This window comes from Camelina sativa, chromosome 19 (genome assembly GCF_030686135.1).
Source record: "Camelina sativa cultivar CO46 ecotype springtype chromosome 19, ASM3068613v1".
In the NCBI taxonomy this organism is placed as follows: Eukaryota; Viridiplantae; Streptophyta; class Magnoliopsida; order Brassicales; family Brassicaceae; genus Camelina; species Camelina sativa.
This window is the reverse complement of record NC_141898.1, coordinates 624016-637775: the sequence shown is the minus strand read 5'-3', so window position 1 is coordinate 637775 and position 13760 is coordinate 624016. Positions and strand designations below refer to the sequence as shown.

The 13760-nt window shown below is 38.6% G+C and overlaps 3 protein-coding genes across 4 annotated transcripts; all 3 read right to left on the bottom strand.

Moving 5' to 3' along the window:
- Nucleotides 1–5401: 5401 nt before the first annotated feature.
- Nucleotides 5402–6507, bottom strand: LOC109130938 (uncharacterized). The gene is made up of 3 exons (XM_019241075.2): nt 6299–6507; nt 6113–6178; nt 5402–5659 (listed from the first exon to the last, which is right to left on the bottom strand). The coding sequence occupies exons 1-3, from the start codon at nt 6344–6346 to the stop codon at nt 5609–5611; spliced, it is 165 nt and encodes a 54-aa protein (XP_019096620.1). The 5' UTR covers nt 6347–6507; the 3' UTR covers nt 5402–5608.
- Nucleotides 6508–6785: 278 nt separating this feature from the next.
- On the bottom strand, nt 6786–10696 carry LOC104767285 (uncharacterized). The gene is made up of 15 exons (XM_087503264.1): nt 10226–10696; nt 9949–10116; nt 9727–9860; nt 9496–9634; nt 9258–9404; nt 9096–9167; nt 8916–9011; nt 8773–8832; nt 8621–8695; nt 8460–8513; nt 8255–8362; nt 7592–8179; nt 7402–7500; nt 7197–7304; nt 6786–7093 (listed from the first exon to the last, which is right to left on the bottom strand). The coding sequence occupies exons 1-15, from the start codon at nt 10619–10621 to the stop codon at nt 6944–6946; spliced, it is 2394 nt and encodes a 797-aa protein (XP_087359390.1). The 5' UTR covers nt 10622–10696; the 3' UTR covers nt 6786–6943.
- Nucleotides 10697–11387: 691 nt separating this feature from the next.
- On the bottom strand, nt 11388–13561 carry LOC104763751 (transcription factor MYB106). 2 transcript variants are annotated; one of them, XM_010487119.3, is made up of 4 exons: nt 12791–13561; nt 12554–12683; nt 12111–12451; nt 11388–12016 (listed from the first exon to the last, which is right to left on the bottom strand). In XM_010487119.3, exons 1-4 carry the CDS (start codon nt 12921–12923, stop codon nt 11556–11558), a joined length of 1065 nt encoding a protein of 354 aa, XP_010485421.1. In that variant the 5' UTR covers nt 12924–13561; the 3' UTR covers nt 11388–11555. The 2 variants fall into 2 exon arrangements, with proteins under 2 accessions (XP_010485421.1, XP_087358026.1); XM_087501900.1 differs by having other exon boundaries at nt 11388–12010.
- Nucleotides 13562–13760: the final 199 nt, after the last annotated feature.

Here is a 13760-nt window from a genome sequence, read left to right as displayed (position 1 = left end):
CTTGCTGTGCCACGATATCAGGTTATTGCCCATGAAGAAGCATCCCCCACTTGTACTCCCACGATCATCCACAGATCCTGCCCAATCAGCATCGCAGTATCCGCTTAGACTGGTGTTGGTATCTTTGGTGAAGAAAATTCCAAAGTTCACCGTCCCTTTGATGTACTTGATGATCTTCTTAACTGCTAGTTAGTGTGACATCTTAGGCTTGGCTTGGTACCGTGCGCATATCCCCACCGATAGGCAAATGTCTGGACGACTCGCTGTCAGATATAGCAGACTTCCAATCATACCTCTGTATAGTCGCTCATCCACATCCTCGCCTCCTTCATATTTAGACAGCTTGTCATTGACGTCCATTGGAATTTTTGCTTCTTTACTCTTCCCTAAACCAAACCGCTGTACCAACTCTTTAGCATAGGTGCTTTGAGACACAAAGATCTCATCAGCAAATTGTTCCACTTGCAAATCCAGAAAGTATTTCAGCTCTCCCACCATACTCATCTCAAACTCTTGTGACATGCTTTCCACAAACCTTTTTACCAGAGGTTGACACGTAGAGCCAAAGATGATGTCATCTACATAGATCTGAACAAACATCAGTGCGTTGTTACTGTTAAAGACAAACAGTGTTTTGTCTACACTTCCGCGACTGTAGCCTTGATCCAGAAGAAACGTTGTCAACCTCTCATACCGTGCTCTCAGAGCCTGCTTGAGACCATATAGCGCTTTCATCAGCCGGTATACATGCTCAGGGTGTTGAGAATTCTCAAAGCCTTTTGATGCTCTACAAACACTTTTTCATGTAATATGCCATTGAGAAAGGCACTTTTGACATCCATCTGATGTAATGTGAACTTGAGAGCACACGACATACCGAACATGAATCTGATTGATTCTAACCTTGCTATTGGTGCAAAGGTCTCATCAAAATCAACTCATTCAACTTGAGAATAACCTTGAGCCACCAGTCTTGCTTTGTTTCTCACAGTGCACCCACTTGCATCACTCTTATTCTTAAAGATCCACTTTGTTCCCACTACATTGACATTAGCAGATCGTTTAGTAATTCCCACACATTGCTTCGCTCAAACTGTTCCAGCTCATCTTGCATCGCAGCAACCCAAAACTCATCTTGAAGTGCCTCTTTGTGATTCTTTGGCTCCATAGTTGAAACAAAATAGGCGAATTGAACAATCTCAGAATCCTGAGTAACAGTGTCAGGAATCACAGCCTTCTATTTCTTACCGGCCAGTTGAGCAAAGTCAATTTGTTTGGCTTTGGTAACTCTACCCCCCTGAATCGCACTGATAACATCACTTGAGGAGTGATTCCGATGAACCTGAGAAGAAGGAGTAAGATCATCCGAGGATAACACCGGACTGACAGAGTCACCATGGTTTTCAGGTCCTTGCTCATGCTTCTCATCATCAGTTACCAGGTCCTTGTCGGAGATAACAGGTACCATAGCAACTCGTTGAAACGAGGTATCATCAAAGACAACATTGACCGTTTCTTGAACCTATCTTGTGCATTTGTTGTCGACACGAAAAGCAGTGCTATGCCCTGAATAACCAAGGAAGATCCATTCATCGCTCTTGGAGTCAAACTTACCCAACTGATCCTTGTCATTCAGAATGTAGCAGAGACAACCAAACACATGAAAGTAGCTTACTGTTGGAGACTTCCCTTTCCACAGTTCATAGGGAGACTTGTTAGTCCCTGGTCGAACATACACTCGGTTGATGATGTAGCAAGCAGTGTTAACAGCTTCATCCCAGAAACGATGAGGCACTTGATTACCATGCAGCATAGCTCATGCCATTTCTTGCAGCGTTCTATTCTTCCGCTCTACAACACCATTCTGCTCAGGTGTTCCGCTCTATGCTCTGATGCCCACAGAATTGATCGAACTTGTCATTCTGAAATTCACCTCCATGATCACTTCGAATAGTTTGGATAGAGCATTTTTCACTCTTGATCTGCAAGGCAAGAATACGAAAACATTCAAGAGCATCCGATTTTTCACGTAGAAATTGCAACAGGTGTAGAGAGTGAAATCGTCAACCATGACAAAGATGAACCGACGCCCATATATGCTTTGAACTTGTATAGGACCCATCAGATCCATATGTACCAGTTGGAGTGCATGACTAGTTTGAATGTCCGCCACTGGCCCATGAGATGCCTTGACTTGCTTGCCCTTGTTGCAAGGACCACATATGAAATGAGGTTCTCCCTTCAGCTTAGGAATTCCACGCACAACTTCTTGATTAGCCAATCTCATCATTGTGCGAATATTCAAGTGACCAAGTTTCTAATGCCACAGCTCTGTGTCCAACTCAGTGGTCATGTTGAAACACTGCATTGATGATTTCCAGATGTAACAGTTATTACCAGATCACCTTCCTCTGAGTCGCACAGATCCTTGTTGATCAACAACCTTGCATCCTTTCTTGGTACATGTGACAGCCAGACCTTCATCACACAGCTGACTAATACTTATCAGATTCGGCTTCAAACCGTCGACCAAGACAACATCCTTTAGATGTGGTTGAGATTCACCACTAGTTGTATCTTTTCCTCGGATTATCTCCTTTCCTCCATCACCAAAAGTAACTCTCCCTCCAGCAACATCTTCCAGATGAGATAGATTGTCAAGGGCACCAGTCATATGCCTGGAACATCCACTGTCAAAGTACCACTTGGCCTGATCAACCTCTGCTTTTTCGGCTGTGAACGCCACCTGACAGTAGAGGTCATCTTTCCTGACATAACCCTGAGTGTTTCTTCTCATAGCTGGATAAAACACACCATGTTGCATCAAGCTTAACACACGATTCTGAAATTGGTAACACTAGGCCTTATAGTGGGTTAGATGTCCATAGTACCGACATCCTCATCTTCTATTAAGTTGAACAGGCCTCTGAGCCGTCTGCTGAAACCCATTTGAGACATATGGTTGTCTTGTTGACAACCCAGGTTGCATTCTCATTCTTGAGATTCTCGGATTTTGTTTCACAACATGCTGACCATACGGACTGGTCGTTGGAGGGAATTCCTTCTCTTTCAGCTTGGGCTGAGACCCCATCCCTTTGACAAAGTCGGTGGTGGTGTCGGTGTTCGTTCCTTGATAACCCAAGCCCCATTTCAGATTGCTTGATCATCCAGTACTAAGTAGTGTATCCAGATCTCTAGTTCCCTTATTCAGCATTCTGATATTCTTCAGCTGTTCCTCTAACTGCTTCTCAAGACGCTGAGTCTTAGCTTTCTCTTCACTTAGTTATTTAGTGGTCATTGCAACATGCAGCTGCAAAGTATCTTTTTCGGAAGTAAATTGGGTGTTGTCTTGGGTCTTTTGTAACACTGTCTTGATGAGAAGTTCTATCTGATCTTCTACCGACAAATCAGCCTCCTCTCCATCTGAGTCGGATTCAGCCTTCTCATCTACAACTTTGGTTTCTTCCAACACCTCATCTTCTTCGTCTTCCTCAACGACACCCAGCTGTGCCACAAAGTTGTTTAGTATCTCACCTTTGTTGTCCTCTTCATCTGAATCACTTTCGCTCCAAGTGATGTAAGATTTCTGCTTGCTCTCACGTGCAGGGCAATCAAACTTAGTATGACCATAACCCTTACACCCATAGCACTGCAGAGAGTTCTTTCGTTTGTTGTTTGGACACTCAGACTTGTAATGTCTAAATCCTTCACATTCAGCACATTGCCACTCCTGCTTGTCACTCTTCCTGATCTCCTTATCAGTATCAGATTTCATGAGTGATGTGGTTCCCTTCCGCTGACCTCTTTCCATCTTGCGAAAGTACTTCTTAACCAACAAGCCCACTTTTTCCTCATCAACAACCTCCTGAGACTCTGCAAGCTTCTGTTCTTCTATTGCTTTAAGGGCAAAATACTTCTCATTCATTTTTTCTTTCTTCTTCAGCTGTATCTCAAACGCCTGCATCATCCCAACTACCTGATTGTAAACCTCTCGTTTGTTACAAGATATGAATCTAAGCTCACTCTCCTATCTATCTAACACAACACCCTGTGCAGATCTAAAAGAGTAGAAACACACTCACCTTCTAAGCCTTTTTGATAATGCTTGAAGGTTTACAAATCTCACAACTTAATCCCCACGAGTGCTAGCTCTTTTTGTGGCTAACCCTCGTCTACTTATACCCGCACATACGATCTCTAACCTAGATCTATGTATATCTTAACTAAAAGAAAATATTCCTTATCCCTAGGAAAATATCATTCCTTATTTCTCTCGATCAAATATACTCTCAATATTTTCGTGTATATCTTGATCTCTTCTTCCTTCCTTCTCACGCATCTTGTCATCGCGCTCCATAATCTTTTTCCACATCAGTATGTCACACCACATCAGCATATCAGACTTCTGAAACACTTCACAGCTGTTTGTTCCTTTCAGAGCTCTGTTGTATTTTTATTTACAAACAAACAAAAACTGATATAAAATTCGCACAAGGATATGTGATTCATCGAAAACAATCAAAAGATACCGTGTAGGTAGGTTATCATTATTGATTTGTAAAATATATAAATAAATACTCTAAATCTTATGAACTTGTTATGTTCACTAAAAATTTTGGGACCCTACAAATTCGCCGGCTTTAAATCTTTTAACTATAGCCAGAAATATAATTGGCTATCCATATATAAGGCTGGAAAAAATAAAAAATCCTAAACAAAAATTAAAGGAAAGAAAATGTCTATAATCTTTGAGTAACTCATTTGATTGAGATTTTGATATGAGCTAGGTTTCAATTAATGATTACGACCTATAACATTTCTCAATTGTCTAATTTAGATTTTCTTGATTGATAATGAAGATTATATTTTCTCTACCCAATTTAAATCGAAACAACTATCAGTTTGATCATCATAGCCAGCCAAATGGACCACAAAAACAGTTACAAAAATGATGATTCTTTTAAGTTGTCATCCGTCCAATGAAGAAAGCACCAACAATAAAATTAACCGATAACTACGTGTCCCATGACTGCCATTAACGTCTGTGTCACTATTATTGTAATGTTCAATGGTCATATAGACTCATAGAGTGATTTGTTTATGAATTCTAACTTCCATAGTTTTCTTTTGTGTCCACGGTTTCAAAAACACTGCGACTTTTTGTATACCCAAAGGTTAACCAACGTTGACACCTTTATTTGCGGATTACTACATCAATCAACAAAATCTAAATATAGGTTACTTAAAGTCAGGCTAGAAAATCAATCAGCGATAACTATCAAATAACACATTCGATTGCAATCTTTGGTTTCAATAGATAGGTTATAGTATCAATCTATAGTTGTGATGATAAAAAGATTGGTGTTTATTGAATAGCAAAGCAACAAAAAAGGACAGCGGGTTTAAAACCAAAATGTTGGTATATGATTTGCTTTCTCAGACAAAAAGGTTTTCCTCTTCTTAGTCAAAAACAGAAAAATCGAAAAGAGAAAAAATCGTCAAAGAGGGAGAGATATATAGCATAAGATGAAACAGCTACTACATTTGGAAATGATAACAAATCACTTGCTTTTTTATCTTCTTATTGTTAAGGGAGAGAAGAGTTGGTTTAGTGATGAGCAGCCTTAGCTTCCGCCTTAATCTGTGAGTTCTTCTTTATCTGCACATGAAGAAGCATTTGTTGGTATCATCATCACTTAGCAAACAATGGGATACTCTTAAGGTAGTAACCGAGTCTTGACCTTCATAACTATTTTTCTTGGGTTTGGAAACCAGACATACCATTGCAAACTAATGATGCTTTGAAAGGCAACAAAAAAAAAACATTGCAGAAATGAGAAAAGCGTCTACTAAACATCATGTAAAGCTATGAACATACAGTGTAATATGAGATTTGAACTCAGGCAACCATTGGATTCAGAGAAGGATCATGTTACTTGCGAATAGATTACTCCAAGTAAAAGAAGAAAAGTAACAAACTTGTAATTCAGATATCTAATTAGCTTAACTATGCAATGATATAAATAAAATCTACTAATAGCCAAGACAAAAAAATCGAAACTTGAAAGTATAATTGAAGCAACATCACATATGATTCGATAGAGAGATGTACCTTCAAAGCCTTGAGCTTCACGTTCCCGTAGATGAGACCCAACCCGAAAGCCGAAGCACGAGCAACCTAATTCGATGATACACAAAACAAAAGACTCGATGACGAACTCTTAAAAAACCAAAATTCCTACAAGTCAAAATACAGATCGAGAAACTGATCGGAGAGAGAGAGAGAGAGATTGATTACCAGAGCAAGAGTGCTGGTACCGGAGTAAAGTCCTGGAGGTGGCGCCATTGATTGATTCAGCAGGTTCGTAGGCACAGATTTAATTAAACCCTAAAACCCCCAAATCGATCGAATCTTCCGAAATCTCAGATTCGCGAGGAGTGATTGATATGAAAAGACCTCAGCGGCTCCTCTGTCTCCGTGTCTTCTTCTCAGGGAAAAAATAATATTCACTGGGCTTTATACGGGCCTTTAATTAATAGCTAGTAATACTTCAGGCCCATATCCTTCTTACTCCAATTTTTTTTTTTTTTTTTTTTTTGTAATTTTTTATCCTATGCACTTTTAACAAACCTTTAATAACAAAATTTGTATATATAATAAACCAAGGTTGAAAATCAAATGTATATATAATTTTTTTTTTTATCAATAACGGTTTTTTTAAAAACAATCATCACATGTTTTTTATAAAATTTAATTTATAGAAATATCGTCACCATTCCCTCAATGTGTTTAAAATTAATAAAATATAAATAAAAAAACTTATGTAACATTTAAATGTTGTAGACAGCGAAGTTGAACAAAGCAATAATTTGCAAAACTTGTTTGTTTCGTTTTGAGACAAAAAGAAAAGAAAAAAAGAAGGAAGAGTTTTGGTCATTTGCTTCACTTCCAAGCTTTCCTTCCTCTGAACTGGCTTCCGCTGAGGCTATTCTTCCTTTTCTTGGCTATCTTTGATTTCCCAGCCTTTCTTCTTATTGCAGCCAGAGGCATATTCTTCTTGTGCTCCTTCTGTCTATTGCTCGATCCTCCGGTCTGCGTTCGTTTTCAATTCACACAATTAATTAAGTATTGGATCATATATCAAACAAACATATATTATATGCTTGCTTAACAACGGAAACAACAAACAAGATACCTTCTTCTGCTTGATGGCAGTCTTGGATTTGTATTTCCCTCTGTCCTCCCTACCCGCTTTAACTAACTCCAGCCTTTCTTCTTTTGTTAGTTTATGCCTTATGTGAGCCTGTGGATAAGAGTCATCAAAAAATTTCAGTTAACATCGAATCTGTGCGAGACATTTTGTGACAAAAATGGATCAGCTTCTCATAGTAACAGCTTACTTCAAGTTTGACTGGATCGACCAGCTTCTTACTTAGCTGATCAGAATCCGGAACTTTGAATCCTTTTCGAGCCAATGCAATTTTCACATCCTTCTTTGCCTGTATGTGACACCCAAACATCAACCACGTTGGACTTCTTTATACCAAAACAGAGGAAAAAAGAGCTTCTCTCTCTTTCGTATATTTATACCTTAAGTTCTTTGATTTTTCGGAAGTCCTCATTCGAAAGTATGCCATCACTTTCACCAAAAGATGGCTGTTCGCTCTTTGCTTCTGCGCATCTCTTCAGTGCTCGTAGGCTTGTATCAGCAGCGAGAAGACTCGCATCAAAATCTTCTATCTTCCGTTTCTTCCCCTTTGCTTTCTCTTTGTTTCCACTACCCTCCACGGAAGAATCAGAAGCTTCTCCTTCATCTTCTTCGCTTTCCGAATCAGTCTCGGCTGCATCAATGTCATTCTCCTCTTCCTCTTCATCACAACTGACCAAAGGATCAACATCACTACTATCATCTTCAGTGTTATTCATATCGTCACCATCATTAGAATCTTCTTCTTCAGCCTCGTCCTCAGTTCCACATTCATCAGGTATCAGTTCCTGTTCCATATCATCACTGCTAGGCAACGACACGTCATCATCGTCTTGATCATTATCACTTTCTTGCAATAACTCAACATTGGGAATATCGCTGAAGACAGTAACTTCTCCATATTGTTTAGGTCTGGCAATGGGACCTCCAGGACGGCCACGATCTTTTTTCACTAGAAGCGAAGGGTTGATCTGAAATTACAAAATGCTGTTAAATTTGGCTAACCACAATACATCGATTAACAGATCAAATGCTTCTTCTGCTACCTCTCTGAACAATGCTATGAGGGAACGAGATGCTGCTGAGATGGCTTTATTATGGGCGTGGTCCTTTTTATACCGAGCAAGATCTTGCAGCAACTCTTCTGTCATCAACTGAAACAAAAAAGACAATTCAGAAAAAAAAGGATTGGTGTTGTATAACTACATTTATATAAATGAGAATATTAAACCAGAGTTAAGAACTAGTTACCTCGTGAATCCTAAGGCACATTTCTCGTACCACATTGAGTCCGACAGCAATAGCCTGGTTACATAAATGAAAACAATGAATTAAAAAGAAGAAGAATATAGTAAATGATAGACAAAGCTTTCTAGTTAAGTCCCTTGATGTGAGAAAGCTTGAAATCACACCTCAGGAAGTGAACCGTTGTGTAAAAACTCATTTACTATTTGCTTGAACAGTGGCTCCACGGCACCCGAAGGTACCTGCCCGAGACAAAATTATTGCGAGGATTGAAGAATGAGAAAATAGATAATGCTTTAAAGTGGAAATGTTACTATACCACATCATGGCAAGCCTGAACCGCTGCTGCAAGTATATGTGTAGTGTCCTTTCTATCTTGCTGCATTTAAGAGCATACCTAGCTATTTTAATCAAATTTCAACAGAGAATTTTTAAAAAAGTCAGTTAGCAAATCTTACTTACCTTAGCATAGTTTTGAAGATAAGTATAAAAGCTTAATAAATGCAACTTGTGACGACCAATTGTTCGTGCAATAACTTTTATCATCATCAACCTGGTCTGCAACATGGAGGAAACCAAATAGAAAGTTAGTTAGCTCATATGTTTCTATAGAATGGATGAAGCGACTTAAATAATAGTTACCTCAACCCGTTCACTAGTTTTCCCAATGTTCTTGCCAGTCTGAAGCCGGGAAAGCAACCTCTCGGCAAAATTCTGTAAAAGAAGGAAAACATTCAATTATACACTACCGTAATTACTTTCCCTGCATATGACACACTACAAAAAGCTAGGAAATTAATGAACCTGTGCATCATTTAGATGATTAAGAGGTGAATAAGTTGAAGGGGTGTTCTCAGACGACGCACGCTGCTTTTTTTTAATACTTCGCATCGCGCGCTGCAGTTTTGCTTGCTTTTTCTTTTTGCTAGAAGATGTACCTTTGTTGTTAGCCTAAACATCGGAAGTGAAAATTCCTATCAACAACTAGTAAGCGTTTCATAATTCAAACTCTGTAATAAAATTCATGTATAATGTTGTTTACCATGTAAACAGCGTCTCTGTTAATCATAACCTGAGATGATTGCTTTGACTCCTCTTCATCGCCACTTGAAGCATCACTATCATCCTCATCGTCAATGTTGTCGTAGTCAAGAAGAAACCGAAGGGAAGATATCATGATCCTGAACATGTTATAAAAAGAGAAGTTAGTATTATCATCATATCAAAATATTTCACAGTTAGGAAAAATAAAGAAAGAGAAATATTATATTACCTAGGTGAAGTATGAAAGCACGCTTCACAAATAGCAATTGCTACTCTGTCATGTTTATCACCAAACCAGACCTTTCTCTTGTGAAGCTCACAAAGGGTGACAAGTGCTCGTTTAGCCTTGGCTTCATCTTCTTGCTAGAAAAAATCAAAATGATATTATCTACTTTATAAACTCAGTAACACAAAATCATCCCATGAGAAGGAAAATGAGATTAGAATTAACCTCCAACGTAGAGATCACAATCTTCTGAAGTGAATTGTGCCTTGGATCAGTGATACTCATCTTACGAATGGTTTGAACAATGTGAGAGAAAGCAATCTTTCGCAAGTTTTTATCACCAAGAGTCTGAATATCCAGAAACAGAGCCAGCAGATCCTCCATGACAAGACTCTTTTTTAACACACCAAGAAAACAGTTGAAGAATCATATCAACAAAAAAAACATACCTTTCGATTACAAGCAGCTCATATTAGTATCAATCACATGTTAAAAAACATACCTTTCGATTCATGAGAAGAATCAGAGCTTGCGCAACATGGTTCCTAAGCCCCGACGGCATTGCAAGGCATGAGGTACGGAGTAGATCAGTCAATTGTGCTGGAAATGCGGCTAGATGCTTCGGGTAAAACGGAGTGACATGAGCCAGAAACATGGCTCGGTCGCCGAGTTTCTTGGCAACGGAAGTTTCGGAGCCGACGGAGGAGAAAGTAAGAGCCGCCTGTTGCTGAAAGAGATCGACGGAGGCATTGAACTGTTTGTAAATCAATTGGACCTCCGTTCCGTAACCCTCTGGGTCACGCTTGATTTGACCCTGAAGGATAGGAAGGCTGAGATTCTCGGAGCTCCGACCAGACGCCTTCAAAGACTCCGTCATAAGACCTAGAGATCCGGCCATAATCAGAGAGGGAAAGAAACCCTTAGGGTTTATTATACAGACCAGAAAAAAAAAGAGAGACTTTTGAATTTTGATCTACTTATCCTTTAGGTTAAGTATTCACTGGGCTTTTATGGGCCTTTTTTACCCATTATACTAGTAAAATACTTCAGGCCCATCATTTACTTTTTATTCCATTTTTTGTTGTATTTTAAAATTTATGTCATTTAATAATAGGAATGGTGATTGAATAACATAGATATTAAAAAACTAAGATTGAAAATCAATTAATTTCAGGAAAAAAAAAGAAGGAAAAAAAACCAAGCTGATGCATGTAACTTTTTTAGATAGAATGTGGCATATGTTTTGTTAATATGGATCATATATTGATAATTACAATGAAAATGACATGAAACTACCAAACATTTAATAATTTTTTTTACTAACATGTCAACGTGTTATTGTTATATATATTTACCGCGTCGTCTTCCCTATTAACATCCATCCTTGTGTATGTGTATAGGCATACCATCTCGAAGTTGGAATTAACAACATGCACTAACTAAATTAATGGATACCAAAAACATAGTTCAATTTGAACATAATGACAATAACATTAATACAAACAATTAAATATTTAATAGTTGTTATTAAATATTTTTTCTTAAAATTGTATATAGATGATATACCCCCAACATAAAAGCAAAATCTATAAATTGAAAACTGGATTTGTTACATGCATTATTGCAACAACAAAAGAAAAGCAAAGAAAAACAAGGTGTACAAATTTTGTTTGTCAAAGGTCATTTTCATGAAATTTCATCCCATATATGTAATGTAATAATAATATAACGAAAATAAAAGTATTTGGAAAGCTATCGACAATTAAAAAAAAAAACAATCTGAGAGAATTAAAAATGTTTATGGAGAAATGACTGTAAGACCCTTATTAAGATCAGAACATGGCTTGAGAATCGGACGGTGAAGAATCAACCAAGTTGAGAATGCTATTCCAGTAGTTCTTGTTATCTTCATAGTAGTTAAACTCACTCTCGCCGGCTCCGGCAACGGAGGAGGACGGAGGAGCCTCGTTTTTTCCGGTGGGTAGACTCCGATTGATTGGATCACCGAGGAGAAGGCTCGTGAATCCTTCTCCTATTCCTTCCGTAGGACAAGGACAGTTGATTTGCCTAATCCAGTCGTGTTCGTGTTCTTTAACCACCAGACTTACATCGGAGGAGGTTGAGGAAGAGACGGCGAATTCAATCCTCGCCGGAATCTCAGATGATTCATTGTTGTTATTATTGTTTCTATTTCTGTTGTCCGTTGGAATTCCTAAAGGCATGATCATCAGAGGAAGATTCTCTGAGAATGTCACCGTCGATGTCGGAGATTCAAGCTGTTGATCTCCTGTTCCTATCAAAGTTTCCATTAATACATTACCAAAACCATTCAAAGTTTAGTTCTTTAGTTATAAAAGATTCAAAGTTTAGTTTTTTACTCCTCTTACCTTCGTTTGGTTTTGTTGACCAAATTGTTGATGTTTTGTGAGTGAAGCAGTGTTGTTGAGGAGCTGATTTGTTAAGGTTATTGTTTTGGTAATGGAGAAGCTTTGATTCTCTAGCTAGTCTTGCTTCAGCTTCGAGCCTAGCACTCTCCCATTGAGCCATATGGCTAAGCGTGGCTGCGTTCTTGGATTGACCTGTGGAAGACGAAAGGGTCTCGTTTTTGTGCTTGTGAGTCACTGGATCGATCCCCATTTTAAGCAGACGTTTCTTCAGGTGTGTGTTCCAGTAGTTCTTGATCTCGTTGTCTGTCCTTTTCGGTAAGTGAGTTGCAATCGCTGACCACCTATGAGATTAAAAGATCAGCCTTGGCTTTAAAGCAATCACCAAAGATTGAACTGTTTGGAGTGATACTTTCAGAGACTTTGACTGATAATAAATAGTTCACCTGTTTCCGAGGAGAGCATGGAGTTGGATGATGGTTTGTTCTTCTTGTACAGTGAATTTGCCTCTCTTAATGTCAGGTCTTAGGTAGTTAGTCCATCTGAGTCTGCAACTCTTTCCGCACCTTTGCAGACCTATAAGGAGTTTGAAGAAAGGTTTAGAATAGAGATAGATGACAAGAAGAACATATATGTACGGTTTGTGGAAGAGTAAAAGAGCAGAAAAATGTGTGGTTACTTACCGGCTTTCTCGGGCAAAGAACGCCAGCTTCCATGGCCATGTTCTTCAATATAAGCCAAAAGTTTCTGATCCTCTTCTGGTGTCCAAGGCCCTTTCTTCAGCCCGGCCTTATCACAACACGGTGATCTACCCATTATATCCGCAACACAAATTAGACTAATTTACTGAAGGGAGAAGAAGCTTCAGTCTGATCCTCCACTGTGTATAATGTATGGAATAGCTATCATTATAGTGATCACTATAATCACAAAGGCTGCTCTCTTGGCGTCACTCTGATATATAGATGGAGAAACACAACAGAGGATGTCTCTGTTTAGGTCCTGTAAGCGCCCCTTTTCCCGGTCTCTGACATGGATTGGCATTCAATTAGATGGGGTCGAGAGACATTATTACCTTTGTGGTTCCAACACCTTGATTTCCTTTTAAAGACTCTACAGAGCACCCAAAAAGTGGCCATCTTTACTCTTGGAATTGTACCCTCTTAACACAAGGTAAAACAGTGAATTTCAGAACCTGGAGTAAATTTCAAGGTCAACATCTATCAATAGCACTCACTTTGATAAACTTGCAACTTAGGATAACGTCATAGACAAGAATGTTTTTTTTCATTTCTTCTCATTAGCCTTAAACAAACTCTGTGGTCCTTGAACAGTTTTCACATTTAAACCAATCTTGTTATATTTTCCACATTTTTCTCGCATCAAAGTTCGCTATCTGACACTCTCTGATCTCTCTACATGTTCACTAAATCAGTAAATCTCAGTACTTGTATCTTAAACTAGGGTCAAAAAGATGCTCAAGGTTTCTTATTACAGGTTATCCTATATAAGGTCTGGTTTCTTGAAAGCTACTAAGTTTGTATTGTTACTCTCTCTTACTCACTGTATAACTAGTTACCCTAATAAGTTATACTGTTATACTACTTTATGAAAACGTGTTTATTGATTTCTTTTTGAGTTTTTTTTTTCCAC